This window comes from Cynoglossus semilaevis, chromosome 1, assembly GCF_000523025.1.
Source record: "Cynoglossus semilaevis isolate Cse_v1.0 chromosome 1, Cse_v1.0, whole genome shotgun sequence".
Lineage (NCBI taxonomy): Eukaryota > Metazoa > Chordata > Actinopteri > Pleuronectiformes > Cynoglossidae > Cynoglossus > Cynoglossus semilaevis.
In genome coordinates this window covers 28,458,033-28,470,937 of record NC_024307.1, presented here as the reverse complement: position 1 = coordinate 28,470,937, position 12,905 = coordinate 28,458,033, and the positions used below count along the sequence as shown (strand labels likewise).

Sequence of the window (12,905 nt, the reverse complement as noted above, 5' to 3'; positions counted from 1 at the left end):
GACCAAGAGCTTGCAGACACTTCCCAGTAAACATTTAACTTAAAGCCATAATACTATAAGTTACATAGCCCAAGCCGTTAACTTGCACGCAATCAACACACTTTCCTTCAGTTTAGACAGTAATATGACATTTAACATCCTACACAGCTGTCAGTGTGAAAATAACAAACATGAAATTATATACACCCCGAAACAACGTTTCATATTTTTTTTTAAAGAGAAACATTTTTCTCTTTCACTCATCTTTGCATCACACTCCTCTCGCGTCTTCACTCCCCTCTCTCCTTCAGCGCGTCTCTCCCTCGCCCGCCTCCTGTCACTGTCTCAGCGGTGGTACTCCCGCCCCTCCCTGCTTGGTGGTAGCGCCCGCAGCGCCTGCAGGAACTTTTTCAAAAAACAACTTTTATATATATATATATATATATATATTTATATATATATATTTTTATATATATACACACACACATCCGTTTTTATGGCCGTTTTTGTATCTGTAGCTCTAAACTACATTGGGGTTTTTTGGACTACATGGCTAGTCGTACTTCGTGACGTCACTACCGGTCAGCATTTTGTATTTAGGCGGCTTCTCAGTTTGTATTTGTAGCATTTTTATGCTACACATTTTTATCATTACTTAATCGTTTTGGGGGTTCTACGGACGAAATATGGAGCGGTACGTGTCAAATTCAGATTTACTAACGTCAGAAGACTAACGTCAAAGTAGAAACGGAGCTAAGATAACTTTTAAAATCTGTTTTTGTACCTTCGCTAAAATGTTTGACATCGTTTCCACATAGGTAACAACGGTCATTAACGATTGAGCGTAGTAACTCCTCTAAAATAAGTAAATGCATTATCTCAGAACATTTTTACCCTCAAATCGAGTAACCCTCTCTAATAAAAATAAAGGTTTTAAAAAATCTAGTAATTAAACATGTCTGGGTGTGGCAGTATTCTGTAGATACATTTTGTCACAATTATCTAATCGTTGTCTGTTTTTATTTATTTTTTATGTCTATATACGAAAAATAACAATAACTCTGTACAGTGGAAGGATGAGTCGAGTCCTTGGCCGACAGTCGGAGCTGCCTTTACGTGTGCAAGACAACAGAATGAGCATGGTCTACCAAACTCCTCAGAGGTTGGTTTGAATGACCCTGTTGTTAGATGTTGTTCATTGAGTTTTGTTTTATGCAAACATACTGCTATGTTTTCTTTAGTTGTGTGTTTCTGATGTGACCTAATGTTCGTTACACTAAACAAGTTTTAATAATCAGTGTTAAGAATACAGCCTAAAATTAGGAATGAGCTACTTATTATGTACTTTTTCTTTAAGTTAATATAGTAACTTTCATTTCACAGATTTGAGGTTGTAATGGATACAACGTAGCATTTTCTGTAATTACTGTATGTAACTAGTTTGGTTTTTGTTGACAGTAAACCCTTTGAAAAGCTCAATGTCCCGAAACCACAGTCAGTCACGTCTGAAAAACGAACCAGCTTCTTTGGTCCCAGGTATGAAATAATAATGTGTGAGCTTCCAATTTTCATTTGCTTTACATTCTAATATTGACTAGGATGGTGGCTTAATAAATATTGTAAGAATTACAAAATTGAATGTTGAAACCAAACAGGTTATCCTGAAGATATTCAGAAAAAAAATTTGAAATTGAAAAAAAATATTCTCATGTTGATAATTTCTCTTCAGGACTAGTGGAGTGGGCATGCCCCGCAACAGCATGATGTCAGGTTTTGGAGGATCTGAAAAGATCAAGGATGCAAGGCCTTTGCACGATAAATCTTATGTTCAGCAGTGTATCAGGCAGCTGCATGAGGTAAAAACATGAATTTCCACAAATTGTGTAAATTCCCCCCTTTCATAGTATAAATATATAGCTATTGCATATATTTTAATATGAATTCTCTTTGTTTGGTGTCTTTCCAGTTCTTGATTGAACACAATTTCCCAGGTACTTTGTCAGCCAAGACCCTCCAGTCGCCCTCCACCAAGGAGTTTGTGAAGATATTTGAATTCATCTACCGTCTGCTAGACCCAGCCTTTGAAATGCCCAACTCAAAAGTTGAGGAGGAAGTCCCAGCATTGCTCAAGTCCCTGAGGTAAAATTGTATATATGTATACCTAATTATGTTTAGTATATATTAAAATATACCGTACGTTTGTTTTAGTAACTATCCCGACAACATAGATGAGGAAACAATAACATTAAAACTAGATGCTGTGTACATTTTGTTACAGGTATTTGGACTCCTTTTCCAAAAATGTAAGAGAATGTGTCTCTTTCCAAACCTGTTTGTTGATTTCTGTTGTTTTGGTAATTCTTTAAGGTATCCCTTCGTCTTCTCCAAGAGTTCCATGTATTCAGTTGGAGCTCCACATACGTGGCCTCAGGCTCTGGCTGCTCTCATGTGGCTAATTGACAATGTCAAGGTGAGAAACATCTGAGACACTGAAGTAGGATGTTACCTGTAAGAATAATATTTATATGAATTTAACTGGTGAAACGGAAATGAAGAAAAGGTATGTTTGTAGGTAAATCCTTTTTTCCCCTGTATTTTAGATCTGCTGTGGTTTAAGTAAACAGGACCTACTCTTCAGTGACTTTGGTGAGGACAGTGACAGCATTGAGGAAGGGGCCGAGTATAACAAGGTAACAACGTTCTTAAATATCAAGAGGATGGTCTGTAATGTACAGTGTGCTAGGCTAGGCTAAAAAACACTATTTTATATATTTTTATTGTGTGCTATTTCCTCACTTTATCTTAACTTATATATATATATATATATATATGTGTGTATATATATATATATATATGTATATATATATGTATATATATATGTGTATATATATATATATATATATACATATATATACATATATATGTATATATATGTGTATATATATATATATATATATTTATGTATAACATTTGTATCATATTTCATCCCTATAATTATTTTGGACTTTAATCATTGTTGTGTTTTCTTCTCTTTCTCTTTCTGCTGCAGCTCTTTGCAGATTACACAGCAGAGACATACTCCAAGTTCATGCAGGGCATTGATTCGTATGACGATGAGGATGAAGCATTCCTAGCTAAACTAAGTAAATGTATTATTTTTATATAGAAAAATACACCAAATGCTACATTTTAAAGTTTTTATATGAAAAAAATGATTAATCACTTCTGGAAATCCTCTTTAACTGGAAACAATATATTGAAATGATAATGTTGTGTGTTTGTTTTGCCAGAGAAGCTTTACAACGTTGATGAAGTTCTGCTGGCGTCACTGGCTGAGAAGCATGAATTTCTCAGTAATGAGATTGAACGTCTGGAGAAGGAAAACCAGACGGTACGAAGACTTACAATTTATCTTCTGACTGTACTTCTGTGATTGGGCTAAACATTGGGAATGCTTTTACACTTCACTGTCACAAAATGACAAAACAAATTCTTAACAGTTGTTGGCCAAAAGAAACATCTCAAATTATTTGCTGTTTCTCTTTTTTTCCTGAAAAGGACCGTTTAATGACTAAAAGGATGGACAAAGTAAAGCTCCAGGCCGACTTGAAGAAAATCCAGAGTTATCGCGCCGGCCTGGAGTCATTTGAAGTTAACCTCCGAAACAAAGCTGCTGAACTGAATGAAGAGCTGGAGAGCACAGGTAAAACTGACATTTAGATTCTGGGTGTAGCTGATGAACTTGGAATTTCAATAATAAGTTGGGCAACTCAATATGACTTCACCCTAATCAGTGTTACACATTTTCAAATCTATTGTTTTTCTGTCCTCATTCAATATAAGAGTTGCCTTTATTATATACGATCTATTTCATTAAAGCCTAACTGTCACGATCCTCCTGTTCTGCAGTTAGTCAACTTGAGTCCCTGAAACATGAGCGAGAGGAACTGCAGCGTCTGCTGAAGAATCAGAAGTTTACACCTGCTGATGTAGAGAGGATCAACAGAGAGAAGAATGAACTCCAGCAGACTATCGACAGCCTCACCAAATCTTTGGAGGAAGCTGAACAGCATAAGTGGAACGAAGAAATTGCTCTGGCCAAAGTGAAAGAGAAGGTACTGTTTATCTGCTCACTGTGGAGCTGTAAGTCAGGAGAAGATGGACAAGCTATATATACATATGTGTGTGTATATATACTGTATATTTGTATATATGTATATACTGTATATTTGTGTATATATATATGTATGTGTATATATATACATATATATATACACACATACACATTTGTTGGTATATCACCAGAAATATTGTTGTAATTTTAGTTGCATTTCTCCTGCAGGCGGACTTTAAGGTGGCAGAGTACCACAAGCTGGCACGCAAACTGAAGCTGATACCAGTCAGTGCAGAAAATTCCTGTGGTCATGATTTGACCATCAAACAATCTGGAGTTGGCAGCGTGGTTCAACATAAGGCTCAGATACAGGTACATGCTGCTTATAAACAATAACTGAAAACATACTGTATCCATCTACTGTATCCAGTTTGCCATTGTTTTGAAGTCTGCTATACATTTAGAAATGATTTTTTTTAAAGCATAGAATATAAATGTGATTTTTTTTTTAAATGAATGTGTGGTTTTTGATCTGCAGTAAGTCAGCACAATGCCAGGTTAAAAAGAATATAAAAATAAAGGCAAAGGAAAAAATACAATAAAACATAATCTGACAATATGCTGAATAATGAAAAGTGCTGTTTGTGGTAGATCCTGCTGAGAAAACTCGTAAGTGACGTGGAAGAAGAAAACAGTCGATTAACAAACACCAACCTCAGCCTGGAGGAATCCTGTGAAGAGGTAAACCTAACATTTATGTTCCTGATTCTTTGGTATTTGTGTTTTGCAGATTTCCACTTAAGTTTTATTTCCTTTTGTGTCTGTAATCCTATTTAGTTGAACTCAAACATATGTGACAAGTCCAACGATCTCAAGCAGTTAAGGGAACAGATTCGTAAACTGGAAGAACAGCTGGATTCAGATATGCAGGTACTGACCCTCCACAGCCTCTCCACAAAACTAAAAATGACCACACACTTATTACACATTTTATTTGTTAGTTGTTTTTTTTTTATTATTTCTTTTGAAGAATCGTCCATACGATTAAAAAAAATACAAACAAGCAAACTTGACAAAACCGTGTTGTCACTGTCATTTCTATTGCTCTGTTTTGTGTGTGTGAATGTGTATACCTGTAGGAACTGTCCCGTGAGGAACAAGAGTGGGCATCAGAAATCGAGTCTGTGGAAGACCACTGTAAACTGCTGAAGCAGAAAGTCAACTATGGTTATGATCAGGCCGTGCAGCAGCAGAAAGCAGCACAACAGCAGTAAGTAAAGGATATTAATCAGTCGTCAGTCTTTTTGTTAGCTCTATACTTATTTACTGTCCTGTGCTCAGTGAGGCTGGTCTGATTTAACTTGGGTGGCAGACCACAAACAGGTTGCCGTTGAGATTGCATTTTAAGCCCATGCTTGTTTTTTTTATTTCCACTGTGTAACAACTTTTGCATTGCATTACTGTGTATTAGTGCCAGAGATAAGAGAGTGGACGTTAGATCTGGTGCATGTACTGTGATTGTCATCCACCTTTTGTTCAAGTTAGTGGTTAAATTTAAACTGATTAATTTCATAACTCTATAATCACAGCTAACATTTTAATTTTCCAAGTCCTAATAATTACATAACTGGTTTGAAGGATCAGTCTAAACACGATCGAGTTTGTTTTTCTATATTTTCTTTTTTCCTATCCAGATACCATCTTGTTCTACAGGAGACCAGTGAGGAGAGGAGAATAGTAGCCAACAACTTGGCATCTATATTTACTACCACTGCAAACCACTTATCAGTCACAGAGGTAAGTGTAATAGGGATCGCCTTTGAAGTAGGTTTTAGAGAACATTTGACGATTTGCCTGCAACAATCTGTCCATTCATCTTCAACAAATCGCTCCAGCTCTTCTCAATCAGTGTCTTTAACTTTATTCACCTCCATCTCCCTCTTTTCTTTGCTCACAATGACTTCTATCATTTCCCTGTAACAGAAATGCCTGGAGGATCTCCAAGGTAAGGTGCAGCGCGTCTGCGCCAAAACTGTTGAAGAGAGCACAGCCTCTGTGCAGAAGATGCAGGAAACTTTGGCCAGTTTCAAGTCCAAGGCCAATGACTTTCTAAGCTAAGACAAAGGTTCCTGTATTGCACTTGTTTAAAGTATAATTTGTTTGTCAATAAATAAGAAGAAAAGTTCTGCACCACTGTTTATGGTCTTTTGATAATCCATGTACATACATAGTTCTTTCCCTCTGGTGTGGAAAAAATAATTGAAAACATAATCCATGTACATACATAGTTCTTTCGCTCTGGTGTGGAAAAAATAATAATTGAAAATATCACTTTTTCTTTGGTTATTGTTAACATTTAAAAATATTGTCGTTTTTGACTCATACATGGAGACAAACATCAGTGTGTTGTTGCTGGCACAGAGTTTGCCAAGTTTAAATGGAAGTGTTTAGTCATGCTTATTAGCACGGTAGCGATTGTCAATGTATTTCTACAGCTGTTTTTTATCTGTACGTATCTATAATAAAAAGTGTCCTTTAAACTCGTGCTCTTATTCTCTGTTTTAAATTCACTTGATTGCTATATTGTTTTAAGTTGATGAGGAAGAAATGACATATTTTGTAATGTGGCATCTGCTTGAAGATTTTTTGAATAATAAAATATCTGTTTATACTTTTTTGTTTTCTGTTAATGAGAAGAAAATAAAAGCAGCTGTGAGTATGTTCCTGCCTAGGTCAGAGGTTTTAATATATATATTTATTATAGATTGAGTTACTCTATGCTGCTTTTTAAACCAACTCTTGCTTGTGCCTGTGGGGTAGTTTTATGCGGCCGTTTTCTTCCTCAGTGCTGAAGTCATCGGTCTCTCCTGCTGCTCACAACAAGGTCAGTGTTCAAACTGTTCAACCAACCAATCAAAAAAGGAGCATGTGTGTTATGTTGGGCCAGGAATTAAACCTTGTGTGGAAGTGTTACAGCAGTGGCGCAGTGGTATTAAAGGCATTAAAGAACATGAGAGAGAAATACTAGGAAAAATTCATCCTCACAGAATTTTTAAGTAAAACAAACTCCTCTTTGTCTCTTTAACACCAAGTGTCCATAGAGGATGTCTCTAAACCTCTACTGCTGCGTCCATCGCTAATTTGACTTCACTGTCTTCTGTTCGTAGTTACCTCATGGTCACAAACTCACCACAGGGGACAGCTGTGAATCAGCAGCTGTTTCCTTTGACCTAATTCATTTCTTCTTTTTTGTCAGCCGTGGTGAAGGTGAGCCCTGACAGTGTTCAGATATTTCATGGACGCAGAATGTCTCTGAGCTCTGCAGTTGATGGTGGAGATGAAGACGATGGAGACTCCGTTGGGTGGAGGCTGTTCAGAAACATGTCTGAGGAGACCAGACAGTTGTGTGATGCATGGGGAGACTTAAAGGGGTCCAGCTGTGTCACAATGGACAGTGGAGTTTATTGGTGTGAGTCAACGGAGACTGGAGCCAGCAGCATGGTGATCAACCTCACTGTGACAGGTGAGCCCCCCCCTGCCCCCCATGTTTGGTGTTTCTGCCCCACTTCCTGTGTCTGCTGTATGTGAGATTCAGATGAGTTTCCGTCTCTCGGTCAGATCAAGCAGTCATCCTGCAAGGCCCCAGCGTTCCTGTTACAGAAGGAAGTGCTATCAGACTGTGTTGCACAACAAGAACACAGGCCTGTAACAGAGACGCTGTCTTATACAAAGACAACACCATCCTGCGGTCACAACAGCCTGATGTCACAGGTCTCATAATCATTCAAAACATGTTCAAGTCCAATGAAGGCTTCTACAGATGTGTCATTAATGGCACTGGTGAGTCTCCTAGCAGCTGGATTAGGGTCAAAGGTCGGACAAATTTCTCTTATTTACTTCAATGACCAAGAGTTTTTTAAACTAATACTTTTTTCTTTTATCCTTTAGAGAATCCAAACACTCCTCCACTTCATTTCTTCACTGTTTTGGTTTTGGCCATAGTTGGTGCTTTGGTTCTGGTGGTTCTTCTGATTTTCCTGGTTTGCTGCTGGTTTGCTGCTCAAAAATATCAAAGAGATCTAAGGAAAAACTTAAGATCAAATAAAAGGAACATATACAGCACCAGAAAATATTAAAATGATACTGATATAAAGTTAACTAAAACTTAACCAAGGAAATATCTACCTTTGGTGAACGCTACTGTTAAAACAAACCTTAGTGAACCATACTTTTCCTTTTTCCCCATTTGAGGTTTGTGGTCTGTGAGCTAAAAGCACTGATTTTCAAAATTGTGAAAGACATAATTACATTGACTTTTAACCTCTCGTTTCCACTTGGCTTTGCCCACATTTTTATATTTCGAAAACTTTTCAAAGAAAGAAAGCACAGCCACGAAGATTAACAAAGTTAACGTCACAACTGTAATGAACTGCAGGCGACCAATCAGGGCACAGCTGACATGATTTTTAATAATGAGCCAAGATATAAAGTTTCATTCAGAAATGATGTTCAGTGGTGACACACTCCACATCTTCGTAGTCTTCGTTCTGTCGCTTGTCTTCTTCAGTGGGCGGGGCCTTGATCACAGGAACTGACCTGGTTTTTCCTGCAGGATTTGGTCGGGATTGGTTAGTCAGTGGAACATTGAAGGGTGACTGATTGGTGGCTTGGTTAAATGACTGAACTTAGTCTTACTATTGTGCCATGTGCACAGCCTCTGTCTGACACCCTTCACTTTGTACAGCGTAAGCAGCGTGGAGACCAAATATGGAAAAGGAACCAGGATCCAGCGAATCACAGTGTAGACAGAGACAGCTGATCTAAATGCTGCAGCGTGGGCTGAAAAATGAAAATAAAAAAAAAACAAGTCTAAATTTTCTTCAGATTGACTGTTGTAGACACAGACTTTCACCAGGCGCTGAACTATTGGAAGTCCACAGAAATAATAAGCAAACATAACAAATAACGAAGGCCATTCAAATATATTTTGGTACCTGCTGTTTTTGACATAGCTGTTAATAAAGCCTCAAACTGATAACTGCTCTAGTCTGATCAGAATGTGATACCACTGTGTGGTGACCTAATGACCTAACGACCCGTCCCACATGGTCCCCCTTCAACATAAAACATTTTTACAACAGCGACCGACTGGTTCCAAGACTGTAACCAAACCTCTGACTAACAGCTGACTCGGTGGAGATTCTTCTCTGCCGCTGATTTCACATTTATAGACGCCTTCGTCAGCCTTGGTCACACGGTAAAGGTTCATGTGACCGGTTTGCGAAGTCTGGAGGTGGTAACCGTCTTTGTAGAACAAGGCTGGACCATAAGGGGATGTGGCTTTGCAGGACAGTGTCACATTGTCTCCAGCTGTCACTGGAAGAACGGGGCTACGCAGCGTTAACTTCTTATCTGCAAATTAAATGTTGAAGTAAATGATTAACCTGTTGTTACCTGTTGCTGTTTTATTGTCTTCTTACTATTGTATTGTAGCTAACCTCTTAGTTATAGTTAAATCTGACTTTAGTTAACTCACCATACTAACTAGCACACACTTTGCTATTCAACACTGCTTTAAAAAATACTTTAGAAGTTTGGGGATTCCCAAAGTATGGTGTGTGTACCTCTTGGGGTGCGTGAGCTGCCACTAGGGGGCGGGCAAGATAAAATGCGTGGATGGTGTTTTGAAGTGGGATTTTAAATTGAAATCTTCCTTCTTTTATTGGTGTTGGGAATTTTGTCATTTTTATGGGAAATAAACTTCTGTCTTACCATAAATGTTGATGTTAACAGAGTTGCTGCGTTGGCACTGCCATGATTCACACCAATAGATGGCGCTGTCCGGCTGTTTGAGTGTCTGCAGGAAACAGCCCTGGGATGTGGGTGTGCCCCATCTGACCCCACAGCTGGAGAGTATTTTAGTAAAAGTGGTGAACCTCTTCACACTCCAGTGCCCGATGATTCCATTAGCGCCCACACAAGTCAAGGTGAGGTTCTCGTACTCAGCAAACTGCGACGAATCAGGAGATACCACGAGAGACGGAGGACGCAAGTCTTCTGTGGCTAAAAAGAGTCAAAGTCAGCTGCAGTTTCTCAAACAGTCACTAGGAGTATCAATGATTAGAATACAAAGAATAAGTCAAAAATATAAAAACATTTTGCCAAATCTGGCTAAAACCCATGAAAAAATAGGTCTTACTTCAGTACCTTATCCCAAAATATCAGCAAAAGATCCAGAAATTAAGATAATCTTTGATGAATTATGGTGAAATAGACCTTTTACTGTAAGCCAGCTGGACGGAGAGTTGCCTACGCCGCCAACCTCACAGTTGTATGCGCCTTCTTCCAACTTGGAGACTTGATGAAGGGTCATGTGACTTATGGTTCCCGTCTTGAGCAGAACGTTGTCTTTGTAAAAGGATATGGACTGGCCGCTGAGCGTGCCTTTAGTTCTACAGCTTAGAGTGACATCACTTCCTTGTGTCACAGGTTGAGCGGGGCTGTGGAGGATCACAGGTTCATCTGCACAGATGGTGTAATGATCATATTTAAATATAAATGTTCATCGATGGAATTATGGTACAAATAACACAAACCTAGCATAGAAGTTAGCCCCTCTTACCATGAAATGCTAACACAGGCTCCAACCAATGACGTCACTGATATAGGTACTTGTATTTATGAACCAAAAATATGACGATGTGTTATTTCTGGTAAGCCTTCCCAGAAACAGCAGTGCTGATCTTAGATATGTAAAGCCCAGCAACTACGCTGTATTGTCATGAGGCTCGTACCTGTGACAGTGATGTTGATGACATTGCTACTGTCTCCCAGTCTGGACTCACACCAGTAAACCCCGGTGGTTGGCACTTTCAGTGTCTCCAGGTTACAGGAGGAGGATGATTGGCTGCCCCAGCCCACTCCACACTGTGACATTTGCAAACTGCACAAAGAAAGCCTTTAGTCAAACTCATTTTCACCAGGGGCCACATCAACAACACAGTTCCCCTTGAAGGGCCGGTTGTAAATGGAAGACTGTATAGATCAGGGGTCACTAACCCCCGGTCCGTGGACCAGTTCCACTCCATAGGTGATTTGGTACTTCAGTGCAACACAGTCATATCCATTTGCTTTCTTTATTGAAAGATAATCTGGCAATATTAAAAAATAAACAGAAGAGAGTCTAAGAGACGTTTTATTTTGAAAATGTAATGATCCTTCAATGCTCAGCACCTTGGTACCAGTCTGTAGTAACAGGTGGTACTGACTGACCAGTCCTTGGTTGGAGCTCACTGGTATAGAAGTAACTTCTTCATAACAGACTAACACATGTCTCTGCAGCTGATTATTATTTATTCAAGCTACAAATATTGTTCATTGCTGTGTAATTAAAAAAAATAATAATTTCATAGGTTAAGAAACTCTGCTCCATGGACTTTACTAAATGCTTTTCAAGGTGACGTGGGCCACACAAAACGGCTTGGTGGGCCACATTTGGCCCCTGGGCCGTGGGTTTGACATGTATACCTTAGTGTGACTAAAGAAAAGAAGACTGTTAGCATAGCCCTTTAAAGACTATTGGTTTGTTCAATCAATGGTCTTCGATGAAACCACATCATTGCACAGCCTGATTTTGATATTTGCTAACCTTTAGTCTTCTAATACCAACCGTGTAATGAAAGCTGGCTAACTCTTTTTTCCTGTATTCCTACAAATTGTGAATGGGGCTAGTGTTAGGGTTACCAACCTCTTGGTGGTGTATCTCCACACAGTCCACTCCTCCATGCTCTGGTGTTCACAGCTCAGAGATGCCTGTTCATACTCAAAGAACTGTGACCTGTCTGGAACCAGTCTCACCCAGACTAGACCGATTACAAAACAAACAGGCAAAACAGGGTGGAATGTAGAAACATGCAACTAAATCTTAGCAGCTTTTACACATTTTTTTTCAAAGGAAATGAAAAACAGCGGCAGGATGCTGCGGTAACATTTTCTTGATATGAAAATTGAAGCCTGACAACTCACCAGGACTCTGGGCAAAGGTGAATGTGGACAGCAAGACTGAAAAAACACAAAAACTATTCAAAATACCTGATTAACTAAAGGTAATTCACTGTTCAACTATGATCCCTTTAAGCTTCTGTTGAAGTGGATTAAAGACTATTTTACCATAATAAAACAAGAAACAAGGACAAAGAAACAAATGTTAATATTCAACGATTAATTAAAAACATAACTTTTACAAACATGTCTCCCTTAAAAGACAAAGAAAATTCATATTTAATTTATCAATTTCAATCTGATATTTTTAAAATGAATTTAAACGATTTTACCCCCAATTTGTTAACAACAGTGCTTTGAGTTAAAAACCTTTAAATTAATCTAAATATGTTGTGTTTTTCAATATGTTTTCTTTTCTACTTACAGAGGAAGAGCAGCTCTGGCTTCATGCTAAACCCTACCACAGACATAGACATCCTGTTGAACCACAAAGACAAAGACAACGATGAGATGACCAAAATGAAGGAGGAGGAGGAGGAGGAAGAGAAGGAGGAAGGTACACTAGAAAGATTGAAACCTAACAATACTGTGTAAATTTGTCATGAACAATCATCTTCATGTTTCCATCTTTGGTCATTGTTCGCTATCGCTCACCATGGCTGTTTCTCTGTGACACCCTTTGTCTCACTTTAGATTTTACATTGTATTTTTTAACAAAAATAAAGTTTCTTTTTTTTTTTCAAGAGGAAGAGCTTTGATGGCAGGCTGAGCGCCCCCTGCAGCCTGGAATCTGGTCTCATCTGTGAGCTAA

At 38.5% G+C, this 12,905-nt stretch overlaps 3 protein-coding genes across 4 annotated transcripts; 2 read left to right on the top strand and 1 right to left on the bottom strand.

Annotated features, from left to right (window-relative positions):
- Positions 1–526: 526 nt before the first annotated feature.
- On the top strand, positions 527–6,358 carry ndc80 (NDC80 kinetochore complex component). The gene is made up of 17 exons (XM_008324776.3): positions 527–673; positions 1,049–1,141; positions 1,438–1,515; positions 1,709–1,835; positions 1,946–2,118; positions 2,347–2,449; positions 2,580–2,669; positions 3,029–3,122; positions 3,270–3,370; positions 3,538–3,682; positions 3,889–4,094; positions 4,322–4,465; positions 4,745–4,834; positions 4,931–5,023; positions 5,233–5,363; positions 5,788–5,890; positions 6,077–6,358. Exons 1-17 carry the CDS (start codon positions 666–668, stop codon positions 6,209–6,211), a joined length of 1,914 nt encoding a protein of 637 aa, XP_008322998.1. The 5' UTR covers positions 527–665; the 3' UTR covers positions 6,212–6,358.
- An 8-nt stretch (positions 6,359–6,366) lies between these two features.
- LOC103390056 (uncharacterized) lies at positions 6,367–8,395 on the top strand. Its single transcript, XM_008325762.3, has 3 exons — positions 6,367–7,616; positions 7,712–7,933; positions 8,042–8,395. Exons 1-3 carry the CDS (start codon positions 7,400–7,402, stop codon positions 8,227–8,229), a joined length of 627 nt encoding a protein of 208 aa, XP_008323984.1. The 5' UTR covers positions 6,367–7,399; the 3' UTR covers positions 8,230–8,395.
- A 106-nt stretch (positions 8,396–8,501) lies between these two features.
- LOC103390049 (sialoadhesin-like) lies at positions 8,502–12,592 on the bottom strand. Of its 2 annotated transcripts, none has more exons than XM_025060742.1 (9): positions 12,519–12,592; positions 12,119–12,154; positions 11,841–11,955; positions 10,888–11,036; positions 10,370–10,615; positions 9,866–10,150; positions 9,266–9,505; positions 8,789–8,932; positions 8,502–8,699 (listed from the first exon to the last, which is right to left on the bottom strand). In XM_025060742.1, the coding sequence occupies exons 1-9, from the start codon at positions 12,568–12,570 to the stop codon at positions 8,590–8,592; spliced, it is 1,377 nt and encodes a 458-aa protein (XP_024916510.1). In that variant the 5' UTR covers positions 12,571–12,592; the 3' UTR covers positions 8,502–8,589. The 2 variants fall into 2 exon arrangements, with proteins under 2 accessions (XP_024916510.1, XP_016887884.1); XM_017032395.2 differs by having other exon boundaries at positions 8,507–8,699; positions 9,866–10,156.
- Between the last annotated feature and the right edge of the window lie 313 nt (positions 12,593–12,905).

What these genes read in the sequence shown, in the direction of transcription:
- ndc80 (XM_008324776.3), top strand. An exon ending in AACATAAGGCTCAGATACAG is followed by an intron (nt 4,466 to 4,744) that starts GTACATGCTGCT and finishes TGTTTGTGGTAG; the next exon opens with ATCCTGCTGAGAAAACTCGT. An exon ending in CAGAAAGCAGCACAACAGCA is followed by an intron (nt 5,364 to 5,787) that starts GTAAGTAAAGGA and finishes TTTCCTATCCAG; the next exon opens with ATACCATCTTGTTCTACAGG.
- LOC103390049 (XM_017032395.2), bottom strand. Translation starts at nt 12,570, where the DNA reads ATGTCTATGTCTGTGGTAGGGTTTAGCATGAAGCCAGAGCTGCTCTTC. An exon ending in GCCAGAGCTGCTCTTCCTCT is followed by an intron (nt 12,155 to 12,518) that starts GTAAGTAGAAAA and finishes GTGTTTTTTCAG; the next exon opens with TCTTGCTGTCCACATTCACC. An exon ending in TGGAGATACACCACCAAGAG is followed by an intron (nt 11,037 to 11,840) that starts GTTGGTAACCCT and finishes TTCTTTGTGCAG; the next exon opens with TTTGCAAATGTCACAGTGTG.
- LOC103390056 (XM_008325762.3), top strand. Translation starts at nt 7,400, where the DNA reads ATGTCTCTGAGCTCTGCAGTTGATGGTGGAGATGAAGACGATGGAGAC. An exon ending in GATCAACCTCACTGTGACAG is followed by an intron (nt 7,617 to 7,711) that starts GTGAGCCCCCCC and finishes TCTCTCGGTCAG; the next exon opens with ATCAAGCAGTCATCCTGCAA. An exon ending in ATGTGTCATTAATGGCACTG is followed by an intron (nt 7,934 to 8,041) that starts GTGAGTCTCCTA and finishes TTTATCCTTTAG; the next exon opens with AGAATCCAAACACTCCTCCA.